The 22,292-nt window shown below is 42.9% G+C and overlaps 2 protein-coding genes across 8 annotated transcripts in view; both read left to right on the forward strand.

Moving 5' to 3' along the window:
- The window catches only part of LOC124308898 (zinc finger protein 608-like), a 96,064-nt gene extending 76,840 nt beyond the window's left edge, over positions 1-19,224 (forward strand). For 4 of the 6 annotated variants that reach the window (XM_046772063.1, XM_046772086.1, XM_046772069.1 and 1 more), the window contains exons 4-5: positions 8,312-11,461; positions 15,136-19,224. In XM_046772063.1, coding sequence (XP_046628019.1) covers positions 8,312-11,461; positions 15,136-15,215 — 3,230 coding nt within the window. In that variant the 3' untranslated portion in view covers positions 15,216-19,224. Of the gene's footprint in view, positions 1-8,311; positions 11,520-15,135 lie in introns of all 6 variants that reach the window. The other 2 variants (XM_046772102.1, XM_046772093.1) reach the window with 2 other exon arrangements.
- A 383-nt stretch (positions 19,225-19,607) lies between these two features.
- LOC124308948 (cytoplasmic tRNA 2-thiolation protein 2) lies at positions 19,608-22,090 on the forward strand. 2 transcript variants are annotated; one of them, XM_046772148.1, is made up of 4 exons: positions 19,608-19,887; positions 19,976-20,038; positions 20,303-20,577; positions 20,709-22,090. In XM_046772148.1, the coding sequence occupies exons 2-4, from the start codon at positions 20,013-20,015 to the stop codon at positions 21,761-21,763; spliced, it is 1,356 nt and encodes a 451-aa protein (XP_046628104.1). In that variant the 5' UTR covers positions 19,608-19,887; positions 19,976-20,012; the 3' UTR covers positions 21,764-22,090. The 2 variants fall into 2 exon arrangements, with proteins under 2 accessions (XP_046628104.1, XP_046628098.1); XM_046772142.1 differs by having other exon boundaries at positions 19,802-20,038.
- Positions 22,091-22,292: the final 202 nt, after the last annotated feature.

Below are 22,292 nucleotides of genomic sequence, written 5' to 3' on the forward strand. Positions count from 1 at the left end.
GAAACTGAATTGATCATCGTCGCTGTAAAATCAGATTTCAAGTTTCGATGTGCTGGAACGTGAATGTGAAAATATACCTGCAGGGAATTTCAGAGTCCACAAATTCAATGGATTTCAATCCGCAGTGAGACCATATAATTTACACCGGCGTTTCCTGTGCCTGATTTCTTTTCCTCAATTTTTTTTGTTTTTCTCCCCTCATCCTAATAATACTTTTCATATTTTTCATACATCCGTTGACCCGATCCCTGCAATTCGTCCGCTTATGGTCTTTATTTCTCTTATGTTCAGCCCGAACCTTTTTTTTTTTTTTTATTTCTCATTCCCTTGCCATTCTCGGCCGTCGCAAACCCTCGGCATGAACAAAGGTAGAAACTTCTGCCTGAGAGTAAAAGTAGTATCTTTCTCTCTCTCCCTTGCTCTCTCCTCGCCTGCTCATACAGCATCCACGTACACTTCCTTGTTTCTCAATGTTTCGTCCGCTACGCATTCTCGGCTTCCTGAGTCATAAAATTTTTTTACAAATCATCCCCAACACTGCATGAGACAAAAAATCGTTGCTGGCTCAACTTGCGTAATCCGCAATGCGACAGACTCGACGATAATTAGAGAAGCTATATCAGTTTCTATCAGTCAGTCATTCCCCGCCCCCCGTGTTCTCCGGGGATAAGAATAGGGCATCGCAGGGGAGGGGAGAAGAGGGTAACATCAGGCGCAGGTCCACCCGTCTCTCATCCCTCGGGCACGTGATCTCGTTGAAGATGAGCTGGAGGAATCGCCGTTACGATGAAGAAGACTGCGCGATAAGTTGTGTCAAGACGTGCCTCCCCCCCCCCGACCGCCTTCAAGAAACAGCGAAGAATTAAGGAAACGAGGCAGTCGCAGCAGCTGGGGTCGCTTTGCGCGGTTGGTTGCTGCCGAGACGGAAAAGAAGCTTAGTCCGATCGCCAAGAGCTGCTGCAAGGGTGCGGGTGGCGCGAAGAAAGCGGCGGAGGGGGAGGACCTCGAGGCTTTCTATCGATCTCTCGAAACCTGGTGAGGGGTTGTCTCGTTCTACCCTTATGCCGTTTTCTTCGTCACTCCGCCTCGCTATGCCAGGCGGCGAATCCACGTCGTGCTTTTCCACTCCCCGACGACATGCGTCTGCGTCCAACCTTTAACGCGTACGCGTTTTACGCGTTTTACGTATACAGACGAAACGACGAGGAAGAGAGACTCTCTTTTGTCGGTTTTACGGACCACCTCTTGCCTACTAACCACGGTCGAAAACGAGTTTTTTTTTTTTCAACCTCGATAAAAACCTCGGATCAAACGACGCATGTCAGACTTTACTTGCCAAATGCAAATTCGATCTATCTATCGTCGGAGGGTTAAATATTGATGTCAAACGACGCTGCTAGTAGAAAAGATGTCTGTATGGCTCGTTTTTTAGGTGGAAAAATGGAATTGTAGAAATTTCCAAACAACGGAAAGGCGATACAGGCCGTGAAAACATTGTTGATCATATTTGGAAATGTATCAAACGAACTAGGCAGAGACGCTTATAGCATGAGATAATGTTTAATGAACGTGACGTAGGATTTAAACTGCGGGAGAAGAATATCCCGGTAAAGTCATTTGAAAATAGCTTTTTTCCTCATATATGAGTATATAATATGAGGAAAATCTGCGAGGTTGAATGTGCGAAATCTGTGTAATAAAGTATGTTATACATAGGTAGTTGTACGCCATGACGCACGGGATGAATTATATTTGTTATGTAAGCGTCGAACGTACAATGTTTGAGGTTGGAAACGGGCACAACGATATTCTTTCACAACGAAACCCTACGACGGTTTCGGAAGAGAGGAAGAGGGAGAGAACAGGAAAAATATGGATTAATACGAGAGGAATTCGTTGCTTACATAATATTTTTACGGTTTTAGTTAGCCAAAGGAAAACTGAGAGTGACGGTAAAATCAACCCTCTCTGATTGCACAAAGAGTCTCGGTGCTCCTTTGCCAGATTTCGTACACGAGAGGGAAACGAATGAGACAAAGCTCGAAAGAAATAAAAGTGAAACAACTTTGACAGCTGAGTTTAATCGCGTTTTACGATGCCGCGTGTGCACCTCATTCTGACGTTCAAAACTTTTCGCCGAGCAATTCGCGGACGGAGGCGTTTAATCAGTCGTCCGCCTACCAATTTCACTGTCACTTATACCGTCCGTCCGTTCGTGCGGTTGTTATTAATGACCTCTCTTACCTATTAGCCTGTAACCACTGCGCGTGTTTTCATAGGTATCATAGAGTTGTAGCAGTTCAGAATCACGTTTGGCTGCTATTGGGTATTGCGTATCTACCTTGCTTGTTGGTATATATTACAGTATATGCATGCGCGTAAAAGAAAAGAACGAAGAGAAAAAAGGAGAAAAATACATTACGAGATCCTGTGGGTAGAGTCTGTTTGCTGTCCTGCTAAATAAATGGTAATATAATGTTTCGGAACAAGTGGTTTCTCTTTTATGGAGATACATTCGGTCTTATTATTTGAAAGGAATTGCACATTGCATTATTTTGTTCACTGTGCCGAGGAAAAGTTTCGTCGATATCCAGCTGCTTTTGCAGTAAGCTAACTATCCGTTATTGAAGTGGTGAAGATAGATCGCGTGTATCGATGCATCTGTGGGTGTGTGTGTTTTTTTTTCGACAACTATGTTATTTATCATATGTACAAAACCGCAGTTTCGGTAATTGATATTGCGATGGTACTGCGCAAGAAGATCGTTAACTATACTACGATCTTTTTATGAGCACTGCAAGGCTGGGAGAGCGTTTTCGAGTAAACAGGAATATAAATTCGTAATATGGGCTGCAATGTATAATGAGTACAGCTTTATTAGAATTTTACATCAGCGGTAAAATAAAAATAACACTTCGTGAAGTTAATATCGTGCGAACGATTTTATTTCAATAATTATAATTTTACGTGTCACTTATTTTTACTCTTTGGCTGAGTATTAAATGAAAATACGAATTACAGTTTCATTTCCTTTTCGTGTATAATAATGCAAAAAAATGTTTGTTCTTATCCTCCTTCGAGTTTTGATGTTTTCTAAATGAAGTTGGGAAAACGTTGATGGTTTCCGAACGGTTATCTGTAAATATTCTCATCATTTAATTGTTTATCCTTTATCTACGCAGGCACATACGTACATATATATATATATATATATATATATATATATATTTTTACACCCCAGTCACGTGTAGTATGCCACCTATTTGGGCAAGTTAGAATCCTATACTCTTTGGTTTGAATAACGATTAACAAAACAGGGAGTAGGTACAAACAAGTTTTTAGTATTTTTTCGTCGCGCCTGAGAAGATTGTGTTTACAGATATTTTACTACTCAGATAATCGATACGACTTTTTATGTTAACTTGCCTACGATAACTTCTTCAACTATTTGCGGTAATCATGACAGTTTTATTTTATTACCAACATTTTAGGGTAATAGTTCTGTTGACGCAATTTTTTAACCATTATCTTGCTTACTATGTTTTCATGTGACTTAGAGACGTGTATTCTAATTCAATGAATTCGAGGACGTCAATTGTAATTTTTTTTAAATGAAATTCTTGTCATTCTATTGTGTACCATTCACGCCCGTTTGCCGTTTAAAGTTCGTCTAATTTGATACCTTGGATAAGGCAAAGAAAAACATTGCACCCGGTGTTCACTCCTGAGTAATCTTGACCAGTGTTATGCTTATTTGTATAAATTCAAAGAATCCTTTTTCGTCGCGGGCTACAAGAAGATTTCGCGGTAAAAGTGAAAACGACAGAGAAACAAAGAGAGGAAAAAGGAATGGAAAAAGCAATTAAGCTCGGTAGATTCAGTCGGTTTCTGAGGGTCGTGCAAAGTGTTCTTGGAATGGAATGAAAATTGGGGATGGAGGGGTGCCGAAGTGCGTGGGCTTAGGGACGAATTGGGTGGGTGACGTCGACCACCACCACCACAACCACCACCACAACCTTCGTAGCCGCGTCCTCTCGTCCGTCCTCGCCGCAACACCGCGGAATCGATACTCGCCCGTCTCTGAACGAACTGTTGGAAAATCTGGACAAATCGCTTGTACGTGAATTACGTCGAACTCCAAGCCACCGCAATGGTCATGCTTAATCCCGAAGCTAGAGGTGCTGGAGTTTACCATCCTGACGATGGTCTTCCGGTGGTTCGTTTAATGCAACATGGAACTTTTAGGCCAGATTGTACCTCGTCAGATCTCGGTACTGTATAGATATACCGGGAACGTATACCTCTTTATTGGAAGCAAGCCTCTTGGCCGCTCACAATCAGCTCGGCTTGCCTCGGCTCAACTTGACTCTGCTATGTCTACAGCTATCGCCCGATCCTCTCCCCATCTCTCTCTCTCTCTATCTCCTTTCTCGGTTACACCACCGCACCGATCCTCGTCTTCCTCGTACTGCAGCATCAACCGCTTCGTATTTCATTCCGACATCTCGTTCTCCCAGATTTGTTCTCACTCGGCGCAGTCTCATCGCTGTCCGTCGAGCAGTAGTTACTACGTACAGACATACTCGTGTGGACGTAGTCATAGGCACACAGCAGTGATGGTGTGTGTAATACGGGTTGAACGTATGTGTGTATCCACATTCGATGGGATTCAAAAATTGACTCGACTGTAAAACTTGTGCTAACCGCCGCGAGTCATTACTCATAAGCCTTGAGCGTTTTTAGGTGTTGAAAATATCTTGTACACGATTTCATCGTTGAGAAATCAGCTTGTAGCCTATCTTTTTCATTGTCTTGGTTAATTGCCTCGAGCGCCGAGCCACCGTACAAGAGCGAGTATTCGAGTAGAAATTCCTAAACAGTGTATAGTAAGTACGAATGGAGTTGGAGAGGGAAATACAAATCGACACCGAAAATAGTTGAGAGGAACTTGAGAGGATTCAAATTTCTCAACGACGTTGAATTGAACGTATGAAAATTTCGCGTACCAAAAGAACTCGTCAAAAATGTTGGACATTTTCCGAGCCACCGTGGATATATTGGAGGTTGGTTGAAGCCGTGGGTTCGCAGAGTATTTACTTCATTATGTATTCTCGTGAGTTAGTCCACCTACTTTCATTCAACGAAGCAAGCCGCTTTAGTGGCCGAGGATTAACATCGTTCTGGGACAGGCACGATTTATCGGCGTTGGGTCAAAGACTATACGCGCTGCCGCCGAGAGAACAATGCTACTAAGTGAATCATTTTGTTTAATTCTTTGAACCATCGGTTTGAAAGGATGTTCGTTTTGCCGAGCGACAAAATGAGCAGGTGGGTTTTTAGGCGGACGCCCCGGGGTTTTCTCAGACGGTGCGGGCCCCTCACCTGACGTTTAATTAAATTTCATTTCATCGTCACTCTCCGACGCTGCGGGCTGCGATAATAATTCTCCTCTTCTCAAAGAATATTATAACCTTGCCTTGACTTGCCTTGCCTTGCAGACGGGTTAATTTCCGTACAACGTTGCTAAACTAGTATTTTGCATTTCTTATTCTTCGTCTTCTTCTTCTTTCTCTTCTTATTTATACACAATGGACAAAACAACGTTATTCAAATACGTTACGTCAAAATTTAAATACTTGGCATCAATTCACTCTTTGTCGTTGTCTTTAATCAGTGTAGTGGTATCGCTGTACACGATGGAAACCGTCCGACGTACACGTACGGTAAAAAGTGTATAAAAGTAAGTACACGTGTACAAGTTGAGGAATCCATTTTAAAACCAGTCGCATCGAATCCCATTACTGAATGGCAGATCTGCTGCAGAGGTCCGAAGAAGTCTCGAGTCACGACTCCGCGTTGTTCGTTCAGTTATGGGACTGGAATGGAATGACGGACTGTTTGAATAGATCAGGCAACTTTGCAGTACCTACGTGTACACCCGAGCTGACTAGGCTATAAGGATCAAAAGTCCCCTTAGGTAGATGGGTAGGTATAATAAGAAAATGGAAATTGCTGAGCGGCAGCTCGCGACTTCAACTGTCAGTTGGTACCCCGGTTCATCGGGACTATTCTCGTAATATTCCCTTCGCTCATCCTCCTCTTTCTCTCCCCCCCCCCCTCTCTCTTCTCGATATCCCTTCGATCAGCCGACGCTCTGGCGGAATATCAAATTCATTCTGATCCCAGAGTTGTACGGCTTCACGACGCCGTAGACGCGTCGAAGTCGATCGCTTTTCACGTCCACGTAAATGTGGCACACATCCGCATGTACGGAATGATCAGAAAAGTGTGTCTTCTTCTTGTACATTTGTACGGTGTACCGGCGAATCGATGCCGGTTGACGCGGCGTAGCCATGTTGATTAAACACGGGTACAATGCCGCATAGGTAAAAGGGACAGGTAGACGGTGGAGAGAAACAAAAATCGGTAGCAGAGTCTCGTCGGTGTAAGGAAATGTAGCGCGGGTAACCTGCTTCTCAGAGTCGGTGGTGCCTGGTAAATATTTGTCGAACGCTTAAAAAGAACTCGCACCTTGGCGCCCGTTGAGTGGATCCGTGGCTTCCATACCATTATATCCCGCGGTACCGGTTACTGCACCATGGTTGCCGGCGACCATTAGCCATTAGTCAGGCTGTGGTATTATTGCCGTATGTTTAACCAGTCGGTCCGCCGAACCTCCGTGCACCAGAGGCGCACTAACGACACTTTGCAACTCCTCCGTTCGACGGTTCTGGTAAATGGAAATGACGTCAGCAGCTCGAACAGACGACTCAATCTCGGTATATTCGTTCACCGGTTCCCATGGGGGCGAGAGAGAACTGCTGCTGCATTCGTGATCGGGTATGTCGAGACACCGGAGAGAGAAGGTGAGGTTGAGAGGACGAGCGAATGAGAGGAGACGGACACGAAGAGGGAACGAACCTCGGCGCAGCTGCGGGGCTTTTAGGGAGCTGGTTGCCTTGAACCTCCAACAGAAGGATATCCACTCCTCGGTGGATGCGTCGCTTTCTTACATTTTTTAGGCATACTATATTTTATTATTATTATTGTTGTTGTTGTTCGATTCGTTTGTTCTTTTCGATATCACCGCTTAACTCGGATATTTAACCAGATACCCCGCAGCTCTTACATACATTCTTGAGACACGGATTCCTACTCCAATGTTCCGCATCTTAATCGGAACAGTTCCATGACGAACGGCTAGAGATCGATCAGTCGTTAAGAATTTTGATTAATCGCCCGCGTTGGTTCTCCGCTGCTTCTACCTTCGCGTACGCAAATCGGTGGGAATTGCCGGAGCAGGGCTATCCTCGAATCTAGCGTGTAGGTAATCGATTCCGTCGCCAATTACTCGCGGTTTAGTGCACGTTGACCTATGACCGAGGCGAGTTGGTTTGCCCGTTATACGATTATCGGTTAGGTCGTATAACCGACTACAATTTCGAAAGTTGATACTTCTTTTCTCTTTTAAATTGATACAATTATCTCTAATAGTTATTTATCGGGTACGTTATGAAGACACAAAAATAACGTTGTAACACAACCGTGTACGCTTTTGGGATTGATCTTATTTCCACTGATGCATTTAAATTTGAAAGGTGGGGTCTCGCGAATTCCGCTGCAGAAGACTGGCAAACATATTTAATGGAATTGCATTATTGAACAATCTACTTGAGACGTACCAGTCCTCAAAGACCAGTCTTCTTTTTACGGCGCGTATCGTCCCTTCTCCTTATAGGTAGCTTATAAATAATACATACGTACTACACCCACGCAAGGAAATCATATGTGTACCTTAATCTTCATCCTCGTCGACCAACCATGCCCTGATGTAATTGTGCCTGTTTACTGTTTTTCTTGTTTTTTTCTTTTCTTTCCTTTTTTTTTCTCATCGAACGGTTTATTGCACCCGGTTGTGATAGGAAGCGTTTAGAGTCCCACTCACACGTGAAAACAATATCATTTCAAGATAACGCTGTATGCTAACGGATCGCTATAGACCTCGTTCCCCACGTGCACTTGTAACTACTAACAGGAACGGCACTGGCGATAAGGAGGCAAAAGGGGTGCGAGTCCAATCGTGCCGTCAAACGAAGTTAGAAAAACGTGTCTTCTCACTATCGTATTACAGTTTAATTGATTGATCAAACAAATTTACCTTGTCAAGTTCGATCACGATTATGCGAACACCAAGTTCTCGAGAGCAACTTGTAGTATCTTACTGGCTTATAATCGACTAATCTTCTTCATCCTGACACCGCGGCAAGCTTACTCGCTAACTATTATTATTTGGGACGTACTATTTTTGTTGCAGGTGTATTGGTCGTGAATGTGACGTGGAGGGGCAAGACCTACGTGGGTACGCTCCTGGACTGCACCCGACACGATTGGGCGCCACCGCGATTCTGTGATTCACCGACGAGCGACTTGGACGCGAGGACGCCGAAGGGTCGTGGAAAACGAGGCCGAGCTGCGGCGAACGCGACGCCAGGAAACGACCTGAGCAACTTCACAGAGACGCGCAGCTCCGTTCATAGCAAATTGCGAAACGGTGGTGCGAAAGGACGCCGCGGCGCCCAAGGCTCCCCTGCGGCCAGCCCCAGCCCTGCGGCCTTCGTGCCGCCCCGACCCGACCCCGCGGCGAAGCGGAAATCACGGGGCCCGGAAGAAGAGGAGAAAAACAAACGTCGAGCACCCCCGCCGACGCCGCCGAGCGGCTCGCCACCCGCGAGTCCGGTTCTCCTCGAGTGTCCCGAACCGAACTGCAGCAAGAAGTACAAACACATAAACGGACTCAAGTATCACCAGAGCCATGCCCACGGGTCGGCCGACGACGACGATACCAAGGAGGCCATCACCAGCATGTCGGAGAACGACGAGAGCAACATCGAGGCCCCGAGCCCGGTCACCCCGGTCAAATCTCCGGCTGACAAACCGGAAGGCACTCCTCTCAGGGCGAGCAGTCCTTCGGCCGCCGCGATGCCCCCGGAAACACCACCACCCCCGCCTCGGGTACCGTCGCCTGGCATCGAACCCGTGACGCCGGTAATCCCCGAGAAGAGCATCGTCAAGCCGGGCGTCCTCAGGTTCGGCCAGGACGACCTTCCCGCGCCTGCTTCGACGGCTCCGCCTCCAAGGCCCGTTCAGCAACAGACGCAGCAGCCCCTAAACGCCCCGCAAAGCCCCAGCTCGCATCCGAGCCAATCCCCGAGGCCCGTACCTTCGCCGCATCCCGGCACGAACATGCCCCAAACGTTGAACATTCCCCAGCCGCCCCAGCCGACGCAGGTACAACAACAACACCAGTCGCAAAACCCGCTGCTTCAGCAGCAGCAACCGCTCCAAAGCCAACAGCAGCAAATGCAACAACCTGGCCAGCAGCTACCCACACAGCAACAACAACAGCAGCAGCAGCAACATCAACAACAACAACAGCAACAACAACAACAACAACAACAGCAGCAGCAGCAGCAGCAGCAGCAACAGCAGCAGCAACAGCAACAACAACAGCAGCAGCAACAGCAACAACAACAGCAGCAGCAACAGCAACAACAACAGCAACAGCAGCAGCAACAACAGCAACAACAAATGCAACCTGCCCACCAAATGCAACCGGTACAGCATCCCGGGCAGGTTCAACTCGGTCAGCCACCACCGCCTCAGCACTCTGCGCCACAACCGGGAATGCAGCAGCCTCAGGGAGTGCAGAATCTCTCGAGCCAACATCCCGGTCTACAGAGTCTGGGGAGTCTCCAGGCTCCGACCCCTGCCCACCCCGGTCAACAGATGCAGTCGCATTTGCAGCCCTATTCGGGTGTCAGTATTCATCCGAAAATGCCGCAGTTCAAGGTGAAGCCTACGGCTGCCCTTATGCCCGAGCAAGACAAGAGCAAAGATCCACGCACACCGAAGCCGCAGGGATACAAAAAGAAGTCGAGAAAATCCCCGGGTGGCAGCCCGCACCCGTCACCACTGGAAGCGCCGATCGTCGACTCGTCAAGGGAGGACGTTCAGAGTCCTGCTTATTCGGACATATCGGACGACGCTGCGCCTGTCCTCGAGGCCGAGTCCGCCGACAAGGTTAAACAATGTCAGGAGAAGGACGTCAAGCCGGGAGCCCAGAGCCATCTACCGCCTCACTTCAGCATGTATCCGTACTACAACCAGCCTCCGTACCTCGTGCCCAGTGTGCAGGACAAGTCCGGCGATCAGAAACCGAGCGATTTGACGCCCAAGCAGGAAGTCAAGCCGTTGAACATACCGCAGATGCCTTCCATGACGAGCATGCAAAGCCAGGTTGAGAAGGAGAAGAAGGAATTGAATCCACCGCCTCAACAGCAGCCTCATTATTACGCCGGGTACGGTGCTTACGCTGGATATCCTTACCAGCCCCAGGCCGTGGCGCAGCAACAGAGTCAGCCGATTGATCAAGACGCTCACGAGCAGAAGCCCAAGATCAAACAGGAGCCTCAGCAGCAGCAGCAGCAGCAACAACAACAACAGCAACAGCAGCAGCAACAGCAGTCGAGCCTGAAGGATAAACAGCACGAGAATCACCAGATCCTTAAGGAGAGTATAGAAATGAAGAGCCAGATGAGCCCGTACCACGTCTATCACAGTTCTCAGGGTCAGCGGGGACCGCCTCCGGGACCTGTGCCGGACGATCGAAGGTACTATCTCTACCCGGGCGAACCGAGGCGGAAAGACGACGGGCCGAAACAGAGCCAGCAGGCGAAACCCCCGCCGCCGAGTCCGAAGCATCTACCGAAGCAGGAGAAACCCCAGGACCTCGGAAAGTCAGAGGACGTGAAGAACAAGCAGGAGGGCGTCAAGCCCACGATGGAGACCCAGGGACCCCCGCCTCCTCCGACCTCTCAGTACGCCTACATTCACCCGAGTTACATGCAACCCCAGCATTACCCTCAGCTTGGATTCGACACAGGGCACCCCGTCTACAGGGGACTTAGTCCGATGCTGGTCCCGGCACCGTTCTCAGGGAATCCCTACCTCCATCAGCTGCCGAGGTATCACGCGCCCGAGGACCTCAGCAGGCCGCCGGGCGGCAAGGCTCTTGACCTTCTCCAGCATCACGCGAATCAGTACTACTCGGCGCACAAGATTCACGAGCTTCAGGAGAGGGCGCTCAAGTCTCCGACCCCAAAAACCTCCGCCGCGTCGTCGAGCCCCTCGTCGACGGGTCCCACGCCTTCGAGGCCCCCCAGCGGGCCCCCGACCTCGGTGGCTGGTCCTGGACCCCCCCAAAATCAGGGCCAGCAGCAGGGAAGCAAACAGCAAAATCAGGGCGGCAATCAGCAACAGGGGCCGGGGGACTCGGGGGGCGGTAACTCCGGAAAGGACAGCAGATCGCCGCCACCCCAGAGACACGTTCACACTCATCACCATACCCATGTAGGACTCGGATATCCCCTATTGACGGGGCAGTACTCCGCACCCTACGGAGGTAAGCCTCTTGTCAGACCCTGACAGTAAGGCTCCCGGCGATCCAAGGCGCATACTCGGTAAAAAAATAATGAAATTGAAAAAGCGAACTTTGCAGGCAGGTGTAACGTGAGTGAGAAAGAGAGAGATACAGGGAGAATGTCTCGCGGGATACTTGGGATCTCCGTATTACCGTTGATTGTAAATAAAAGTAAATACCCGTGAGGCTGTCATGGGCGAGCCACCGTTTTTCTCGTCAATTACAATGTAGGAGAACGATACACTTTGTTAGATAGTATGCTCGACATATGTAAGAACTATCGATACGTAAGTACGTCGATTGCTCGCCCATTAAGCACGTGTATCCATTGCCTAGCTTGCATGTCAACGCCATTAGGAATCGTCGGAGAGAGCCACGCTTTAAACCAGAAGCCATGTGTTACAATTTATGCATCGGAATTTTCGTCACTGTACGAACGCTCGGCCGTTATCACGTCGATGTGATGCCGATGAAACGCGGTTCTTTTTTTACCTCGTTACTTTTTTTTTTATATTTTTTTTTCTCTTTATATTCATTATTAGCGCATTATATTTTCGTTTGATCAAAACCTGTTTCAAACTAAACGGACGGACGAGCGAACGAACGATGATTAATATCATCGCCATCATCATCATCATCATCATCATCATCATCATCATCATCATCATCATCATCATCATCATCATCATCACCACCATCATCATCATCATTATTATTATTATTATTATTATTATTATTTTCAATACTAGCAGAAAACTTGACGAAGCAACTTAACTGAACAAGTTATCGGCTCAAGCACCGAAAACCGTAGTGCACCATATTGGTGCGTGTCGACGAATTGAAAATGAAGTAAAAGATGTTAAGAAACGTTGTATCAGTTCCTTCGTGTGAGTACGAGTGAAAGAGTATGAACGTGTAGAGAATACGGTGAGAATGAGCGAGCAAGCGAATGCGTGTGAGGAAACGTTGTTCGAGGCAACAGTTTGCTGTAACTGTATTAAAACACTGGACCGAGACATTGAGATTAATTACATTATATATACACGCATATGTGTAATGATCGTATCCGGCCGCCAAAAAAAGGCGACCCAAAATTCGACCGTTAAGCTTTCTGTAAATATTTCATTAAATTGTGAATTTCTTTGCGAATGATATATAATGATAGTCTAGAAATGCACACGTATTTAATTAATCGTCAGTATGGTGTCGACCGAACCGTAAGTAATCGGGTGGTATACTGAATTACACTTCGTTAGGTATACATATATAAGTTGTATTTTAGATGTAGGGCTTAGGATAGTTCAGACTGTGATAATTATTTATCGTGCTTCTTGTGAAGAGCCCCCCCCCTCCCCTCTGCCCCTTCCATCCCACTCCCGTTCCTCGTACACAACTCAAGATGATGGAATTCATTCTCAACCTCAAAAATGTAGTTGTTGATTTTTGAACACATAATAGACGAAAGTTTCAAGTCGCGGTTTCATTCAGACTAGTTAGCAGTCTTCCGAGCAGACTTTTCGAATTAGTCGAGAGATGAAATAAAAGTGAAACAAACCAGATGAGACAGAAACAAGAAGATAGACCAAGTAAAAAAAAAAAAAAAGATAGAAGAAGATAACTACGTAGAGCCATTTTTACAGTAAAAAAGAGTCGTTCGCAAAACTTGATCGTTATTCGAAACCTTTCTCGTATTGCAGATAAAAATATAAGCTACGTAAATTTTATCAACGAGTAAAGAGAATTGAAAGATGAAACTCAATATCGACCAAGTGTAACTTATATAATAGAGCAAGCACTGCCAGGATTTCCTAATTCACAAATAATTTGGGACGCCAAATTACAAACGACGTACCTAATAATAATTCAACACCTCGAACTTGAAGACAGAGGACTGAGTTGAAGATGAGTTGAATCGTGTTACCTTACAACCGAGAAACGCTTAACGATGTAGAAATATACTACATGACCGCGTTTTCCCTTTACATATCCGTTGTGCTTGTATAGTAAATCGTAAACCTTTGTAATTTTTATCTATAATGTAGCGTTTGATTTGATCGGCGACCTTAGGATGAAATAAAAATGGAAATGAAATTTAAAAAGGAAAAGGAAGAAAAGGAAAAAAAAATACTTATTCTAATTAAATGATAATTGTTTTATCGAGCGCGATTGCGTCGCCACTTGATAAACCGTTTCTCAATTTCTACATGTTTTTCCCTCTATACTAGAAATAACTTGACAAACGATTACGTCATCTACAATTCATGCCAGTCTGGCTATAATTATACCAATATAACTAAACCGAAGTAACACGCAAACGATACCGACTACGAAAAACGCGTATGTATCTGCAGGCTGATAATATATCCTGGGTGAACGGTTAAGCCCTTACTATCATTACTTCAGCTATACGTTTATGGGCACGTCATTAGAAAGCGTCATGTACGCGCGTCGACGTGCTGTTAGTTTCAACGGCGTGAATTGAGTAACGTAATGAATATAATATGGGTTCGGAGAATGATTAAAGAATTTTTATCACATATAGTAATATCTTGCCGCGGTAACGTTATACACTCCGGTAATACAAACATACGTAGTATTATGCATGTAAATGTATCTCAATAGATATATAATGTCACGATTCTCGTATCGTATCGTTGATATGAAACGTTACTCGTCTACAGTCAGTACATGCTAACTGCTGCACAGCTAGCGCGACTCGACAATAAACCTGAAGATCAGTCGTGTCCAATAACCAGTCTCGTTTTCTTTTAATCTGCGTGGGCGTTCTTTCGTTCCGAGATTCTCTTCGAAAGCTGCCCTGTTAATTACACATTTCATTATGTTCGCTCTTTTACTAATTATTTATTATTACGCATGACAAGCGAAGTTCCGTACAAACATATAATTATTTACTCATGGTCTATATGTATATAGATATGTATGTGTATAGGCGGGATCGTGGAAGGGCAAAGTCGCCGTATAGTCTTGCTGAGGCCTTATTAACCAAGTTGCTTCCGAAGAGGGTTTTCACTTCGGTACGTCTCCGTAATTTCTTCACCGAAAGTTACCCCGGCGTACGTTTATACGCTTGCATATAACCAGGGGTGATTAAAACTTACGAACGCATCGCAAGTTTAATAAAAAAAAAAAAAAAACCATAACAAGAGTTTTAAACTTTCACAAAAATTCGAGAATCTTAATTCTCTTCAACATTCACGACGGTTACTGCGATTAATCTTTCTATCCTCACGTGACAGTATATTATTTGTTAAAAATCGCGAGAAATTAAAAAGAAAAAAACACGAAAAAACAATTTCAACGATCTCGTAACTGCGTTGCCTTGATGATATCATTCCAATTGTCGAGTCAACAAACTCACACACATGTATTATCACTATTACTATTATTTTGGAATAAAAAAAGTGTTTAATATGAAAAAATGCCGACCTCATTTGCGCGTGCGTAATAAATATTTCCGGACATTGCAACGGCAACGGAAGGACAGACGAACTCGTACGACAAAGGCATGGGCACGTGCAGTGACGCGATCGTTTGCTAGATCTTTAACCGCGTTGTTCCTTCCCACCTCGCAATAAGGTCTTAACGAAGGACTATGGAGTTGCATGGTAATCGACTGACTGCTGTATGTGTTGCAGCGGCAGTGCTAGCGACCCAGCAGGCTGCGGCTGTAGCCGCTTCGGTGATCTCGCCGATTTCCTCCTTCCCGCCTAAGTGACCCGCGGCCCCCGCGCTGGCAAATGCGGCAGGTAGCACGGCTCAAAATCACCACGCACATTCGGCAAGTGGAATCAACGGCGCGAGGCCCTAATGGAGATATCTAGTGGATTGCTTACGGATTGCCCCTAAGGATTTGGAAAGGCGCGCTTTTTGGGAAAAACTTTCTTTCGGAACTGACCGTTGTTTCCTTTCCTAGTTTTTATTTTTATTTTTATTTTCTTGCTTCTTTCCTTATGCTTTGAAAAAACACTTATTTTTAATTCGTTTTATTTTCACAGTCCTTTGATTATACACGACTCTGTCGATCCGAGGTCAGTGTGCGGTTAAAGTTTCAAAGGCTTATCAGTAGTAACCTGCATATCAAGGTCTGTGTAAAAAGAAAAGAAAAACGTAATGATACTCGGGAACGTAATGCATTTATTTTAATTTATGTAATAACTGTAAACCGACCGGCATAACAATTATTACTATAATATATTGTATGTATACTATAGATATGTTGGCTGACCATTGTAAGAATTCTTTGTTGAGTCTTCGAACCCAAGTAGTCAGAAGAATAAAAATATATTATACAGACATATAACATACGGGGATTGATCGGTTGATTGATTGATTGATTGTTTGACGAATGGATGGATGGATGGATAAATGGATGGACGCCGAGAGTCGGGTGAAGTATAAATATATCAGAAGTTTTGTTATCACGACGGTAAACTCGTGTCGATGACGTAGAATTAACGTAATTTCTACGATATAATAGAGTGGGGCTATAGAGAGACCGCGACGTAGAAATTATATACTAATAATATTAGTTATAATAATAATATTATGATAATAATGAATATTTAATAACTTACCTCGATCATGGCGTACACCGTATTCATATACTACCTTATATACATATACACACACACACACACGCACGCATATTTATATATGTATATGTAAAATATTGTGTGTGTATGCGTAAACGCGGGCTATATATCCGTGACGTTTTTGCATTATGTACGGCAGTATTTCAAGGACCCGAGAGCGTTGCAATTTGTGACGCGTGTCATTCCACCGCAATTTTGTAGTCTTGAAAGTATATTGTCAAGTATAACTTTCAGGAATGGGTGATGATAAAAAAAAGATGCGATAACGAGAATTAATATCGATGGGAAAGTGGAGAGAAAAAGAAGTTATTGAAAATGGTAAAAAAATACGCCTGAGAGCTCTTAGAGGGTATATCAGATGAAGTCTTTGGTGATGGAAGAAAGTATGTATGTAACAAATTGGATTACGTGTTTCCACGATAAGAGAATGAAAGAACCACTGGATTTCGGAGGATGGGAAAGATTAGATTGACAGAGAGCGCAAGAGCGAGAGCGAGCGTGTGTATGGGAGCGAGAGTGAGAGGTGCAACGCGTTTTCAAGACTACGGGGACGCCAGACGGGACCATAGACAATTCCAATGCTCCCTGCGGTCAGTGTAATGTAAACGGGCGACGGAATGATCATTAGATAAACAAGAAGAAAAATGAACTATTCGAAACGATTATTGATGATGTTTTTATCAATTTTATCTTGACTATACATATATTTTTAGACGGTAAATCATGTCGCTTCTGAAACTTTTACATGTACCTATACTGTACACATTGGCTGTTTTTATTTAAAGATTCGTCGCGCGAGCGTAGAATAAATTTTTCCGTGTATCATTTTGATTTTCCTTTCCGCTGGTTTCACTTTTTTTCTTGCTTCTCTCTATCTTTTTTCCCTTTTTTTGTTTCAAATCTATAAATAAAATTCTTCACGAATCACCTATGGTAATGTAGAAATTCTGTAATAACGTAGGCATAAGGATTGAGGTTTTGTCGGTGTATAAAATTGCTAATTAATTCCTTCTTGATGTACATAGTGTATTAAAAATGATGCAACCCTTGAACCTGCCCTCCCCTTCAACAAAAAATTAATAAGATAAATAAACAAATAAACAAATAAAATGAAATATAGTATATAGTAATGCTTAGACGTAAGTGAGGACATACATGTACGAAAACAGAAGTAAATAGAAACAAAGAACTTGCAAATGCGCAGAACTGTAATGTAATTTTTGCAAGTCCCGCTAGACTGAAGCTCGCGGATGTACACGCGTCCGGCTGAAGCAGAGCACTTGTGCATTACTCCGAATAAAATGATTCGCTGTTTCGCTGCTTCTGCATAAGTGGTTGTTGTCGGTACGGTCGCGACCGCGAGTTGACAAAAAGTGAAATTTTTAATAAATAATGGAAAATAAACCCGCCACCCGGATGAATGTATTTTATTGTAAAGAATAATGCAGACTTCGATTTTTGTAGAAAAAAAAGTAAATAAAAATTGCATAAACTTGCTAACTATCTCTTAGACAATTCAATTATATATTAATAATTATTATTGAAAACGATAAATATTACGAAACTACTCTGTAAGGTATATGATTCTAAATGAGAGATGCTAAGTATGTAATGTAAATCGAGACTAGAACGCTATTTGTTTACTAAAATAATAACGGTAGGTAGATTTGCGCGATTATATAGCGATATATGAGATACAGAGGAAGGGGAAATAAATGTGGTTGAAACAACGTGTTACGTATGAATATATATGCCTGTATACACACATATATGTGTGTGTGTGTGTATACACATACATACGTACGAATAAATAACTACATAATATTAGTTCAGTAATTATTATAATTATTATTTTATTATTATTGTATGATCATCACTACGACAGTTATTATCATCATTGTGATTATAAACAATCTTATTGTCTTTGTCATTATCATGATTGATTACTATTATTAAATTTATTACGTTCATCATACTTATTATTTTGATTTTTATTCAAATTATTCATATAATTACAATTATGATTATTATTAATAGGAGAAAAACATATACACGTTGTACCCGCCCACGTAGACAAGAGAAAAAAAATGATTGGACCGCATAGTGTTGCAAATTCCAAATCAAAAGAGAAAAAAAGTTGAAAAAAAAACCACTGAATAAAAAAGATTTTTTAAAGAAGTACATTCGCTTCGCAACAGGCATTGATTAAACGGAGAAAAGGACGCCTCAGTTTTAGTGGGGCGCCCAGCGGCGAAAGGGTAGGCTTTAAAATATATGCTGGTGCTGTGCTGTGATTTTTATAAAAGGGGAAGAAACGAAAACAAAGAATACGAGAAGGAGTCGAACGGTAATCGAACAGAATGACAGGTTGCTGTTAATTGAGGAAACGAATTTTTATGAAAATATACAGATAGCCTAAGTACCTGAACCCTACCCTATTCACGCCGCTGTTGCAATGGTAAAGAAATGTATTAATTGTATAGGCTGTACCATGTATTTGCTTTTAAATAAATTTAATGTAGATTGTTAATACGCTGCTACGAGTTGAGGCTGCCTCGATTTGTGGAACACGCTACGTGGAAAATAAGAGACGGGGTTACTTCCTTGCGCTGGCGTCGTGTGCTTTATTAAATCTGCGTGAACGTGTCGCCGCCAAATGGAGACAATCTCTAGCCAAAAAATATACATTCATAAGTAATACGTATTTGCCGCAATGTTGCATAATGAATGAAACGCGGAATAATTGAACGGATTATATGAAACAAGGTGGACTGAGACAACGTAAAACATATACCTAGTACTAAATGAACTTTTTTTTTGGCATGTATAAAACTATGAAAGAAAGAAGAAGAAAAATCTTTAATTAAAAACTTGACTCGTTACGCTTTATATATAATATATATATATGTATATCGCATATATACAAGTGACGTGTTAACGTACAGACGCAAATGAAGCAAGTACAGATTCGCAGGCATCTTGTCGTTACATTGTAAGATATTGTGTTCAGACTCCAGAATGTACTCTGATCCCCCCCCCTCCCCCCTCCCCAGACTACTATATATTAAATATATTGTGCACTATGCTCCAAATTGTCCATACAAATAAATATATCGAAAAATCTCAAAAAAATCAAACAAAGAAACAAAATTTCTCTTCCGTACGTATACTTTAAACTATTCCTGCCACCTTCGTTCAAGCAATTTTTAAAGTGTTCGTCACTTGATGCAGGGGATAAAATGACGTAGCTCAGTTGACTGACAAAAAAAAACCCAGAAACTCAGGTGATTTTTGTAAGTAATTAAATCGTTGATATCGCGATTCGGCAATGGGTGCAACGGTTGCGTTCATGCTTTCGTATATGTTCTACAAGACAGCGAATTAATCGTCACGTACTTCGAAATAATGAAGGAAATGTGAGATAGGTTGGAAAACTTTTATTCTTGGCCATTATGCTTTCCTGTGAACTACGAATTTCCTAATTAACGTGATACATTAATAGTAAGAGTTAATATTGACGGATGTCTTATTTACTACATTTTTCCTCGAAGAATCGTAACTGAACGTATAGAATTGCTTGATTTAGTGATAATTAAGTGTTATCAGTGTCATCATGTTGATTCGGACATAAAATGCACGATTCAAACTAGTTCGTCCGCACGACACCACAACTCTGGTGGCGCCTCGGTAGCTCGCACGCCATTTGTACAGACTTCTGACGATACTCGATGAGTTACATTCTAGAGAGCAGCAGACGAGGTCCGGCACGTTCAACACTGGCGTTTAGAATGTAGTGTGTGTATTTAAAAACTTGTTTTGATTCTCCTTGTCTGTAATTTTCTGTTCAATCTCTAACTCAACGAGAAATCATAACCATGTGTAGCGTCAACGATGCCGAAATCGAAACAGACGATGAGCTGATGCAACCGGACGAAGTACCGCAAACGTAAGTAATTTTACGTACCGAGCATGTGTCGTCTGGTCGCCAATGTGACAGCTGCAGAAAACATGAAATAATTGATCAAATTAGTTGCAATGTTATCATGGATTATTACCAACAGTTCTTACACTGTGTTGACAAAGCGAATAGCTCACGAAGAAAACTCCTGCAACTCAATTCCATTCTTGCTAACCTCTATTATGCCGTCTTTGTTAAATATGCATTTTATTATTTATCAATGGATCCATTTTTTTTTTATGATTGTTTCAGTGAGGGTGCTATATGCAAAAAATGCAACGAGAATAATGCCGAAGTCGTACTCAGAGTTAAGGACACTTACTGCAGCACATGTTTTCTCGCTGCATCCACGCACAAATTCAGGGCCACCATCGGAAAATCCAAGCTAGTGAGACCGACTGATTCGATACTCATCGGACACTCAGGAAAGGCCGGATCCACTGTCCTTTTGCATTTGATCAAGGCAGGAATGAGCGAAGCTGTTCACAAAAGGCTCATGTACAAGACAACGGTACTCTATGTCGATGGTAATATGAAAATTCAATATTAAATTAAGCAGATTTATTTGCAAGTGTGCATTTTGTTCATTACTTCTCTATCGATGAAATCGAACACGTAATTGTGAACGTGTGAATACTAGAATTTATTATCACTACAGACGGCGCGGTACTGGGTCAAACTGTAGACCAGCGAAAATCAACTATATCTGCAATTCGCGAACAAGTTCATGGTCTTGGCTTCACTGGATACGCAGTATCTTTGAACGAGTCATTGCACAGTTCTGAACCAAAGATTTATCCTCTGGATGAAGAGGCGGAAGATCTCAAAGGAGACTCGGATGTCGTCGATTTGTTCAACGCTGTATCGAGTTATACCTCAAAAGAAGAATTACTCCATAAATTACGTCAGAAGTTATTGATTTCTGTTGCACGCTCTCTTGGATGTTGTAAAGTGTTCACAGCTGATGGTGCTACGGATTTGGCGATAACAATACTTAGTAACATAGCTTTGGGTCGAGGTGCACAGCTTCCATTGGATGTTGGTTTCGTTGATTCTAGGGAGCTGGACATAAGAATATTGAGACCCATGCGAGACTTTACCAGGAAGGAGCTGATCTATTATTTGAATTTTCACAAACTCGAGACCATCCAAACACCTGGTTTAACGACTAAGAAAGAACCTTATACGAGTATACAAAAACTAACTGAAAAATTTGTCACAGAATTGAATACAGAATTTTCGGGGACCGTTTCCGCGATATTTAGAACAGGTGAAAAACTAAGTATAGGCAATTTAGAAGCGAGTAATTTAATCGAGACATGCGCCCTGTGTAGGGCTCAGCTAGACACAGTATTTACGGACACTTCTTCTCTGCAGGCCACAGAGTTTTCCAAATTGATATCTGCAGAAGGGCCAAAAGGTAATATTGGCAAAGCTGCGTTTGAGCTAAAAAAATTTCCTTGTGTCATCGATGCAGCTGAGAATGTACTATTACGTGATTCGAAAAATTGTGACAACTGTAGCTGTAGCAAAGGCAAAGAGAAATTTGAAATGTCTGCCAAGAATTTTGAGAAGTACCTGTGCTATGGGTGCAGATTAATATTTAAAGATCTGGACAAGCAACACAGCATTCCGGACTTTTTACAAAACTCCGTAAGGCAAAGAATATCTTTGGATGATATGCGAGAGGAGATAGCAGATTTTTTATTGTGATTAAAATATCTTGGTCAATAAGTTCGTTGTAAATAAACTATATCCCTACCAAATCCTTGTTTGCTCGTGACGAGAATTAGTAGTAACAATAATTCCAAGTATTGGCGTTACTAATCGGCTGAATGGCGGTAAAAAATATTTCTTTCCTCATAATTCAATCTGAAGCAGATTATTTATTTTTACAACTACAACTTTATACTGCTTCGGCAGTGAGTTAAAAAAAAAATGATAACATCGTTAAGACCCTTCAATTTCTTCACAGTCTGCATTGAATCAAATTTTGCATGTAAATGTGAACGCGGTTTTCCGAACTGTGCTGAATGCAAATACCGTAAATGTAAATCAGGACTTGTGTATAACATATAAAACAGAAAATATTAACAATGTTCCAACAAGATTTTTTTTCACGTTTATATTATATCATGGTGAAATGCTTAGTTTTTTTATTGCTTTCGTAGAGTCTATTCTTAGGCACTATCTTCGAGAGTGAAAAAAGGAAAAAAACTTCGAGACATGCAGGTTCTAAGTT

This window comes from Neodiprion virginianus, chromosome 1 (assembly GCF_021901495.1).
Source record: "Neodiprion virginianus isolate iyNeoVirg1 chromosome 1, iyNeoVirg1.1, whole genome shotgun sequence".
NCBI classification, from domain to species: Eukaryota; Metazoa; Arthropoda; class Insecta; order Hymenoptera; family Diprionidae; genus Neodiprion; species Neodiprion virginianus.

Coding starts and splice junctions, on each gene's coding strand:
- LOC124308948 (XM_046772142.1), top strand. CDS start 19,968: ATGTGTAGCGTCAACGATGCCGAAATCGAAACAGACGATGAGCTGATG. Junction 20,039..20,302: donor CCGGACGAAGTACCGCAAAC/GTAAGTAATTTT, acceptor TGATTGTTTCAG/TGAGGGTGCTATATGCAAAA. Junction 20,578..20,708: donor AACGGTACTCTATGTCGATG/GTAATATGAAAA, acceptor TTATCACTACAG/ACGGCGCGGTACTGGGTCAA.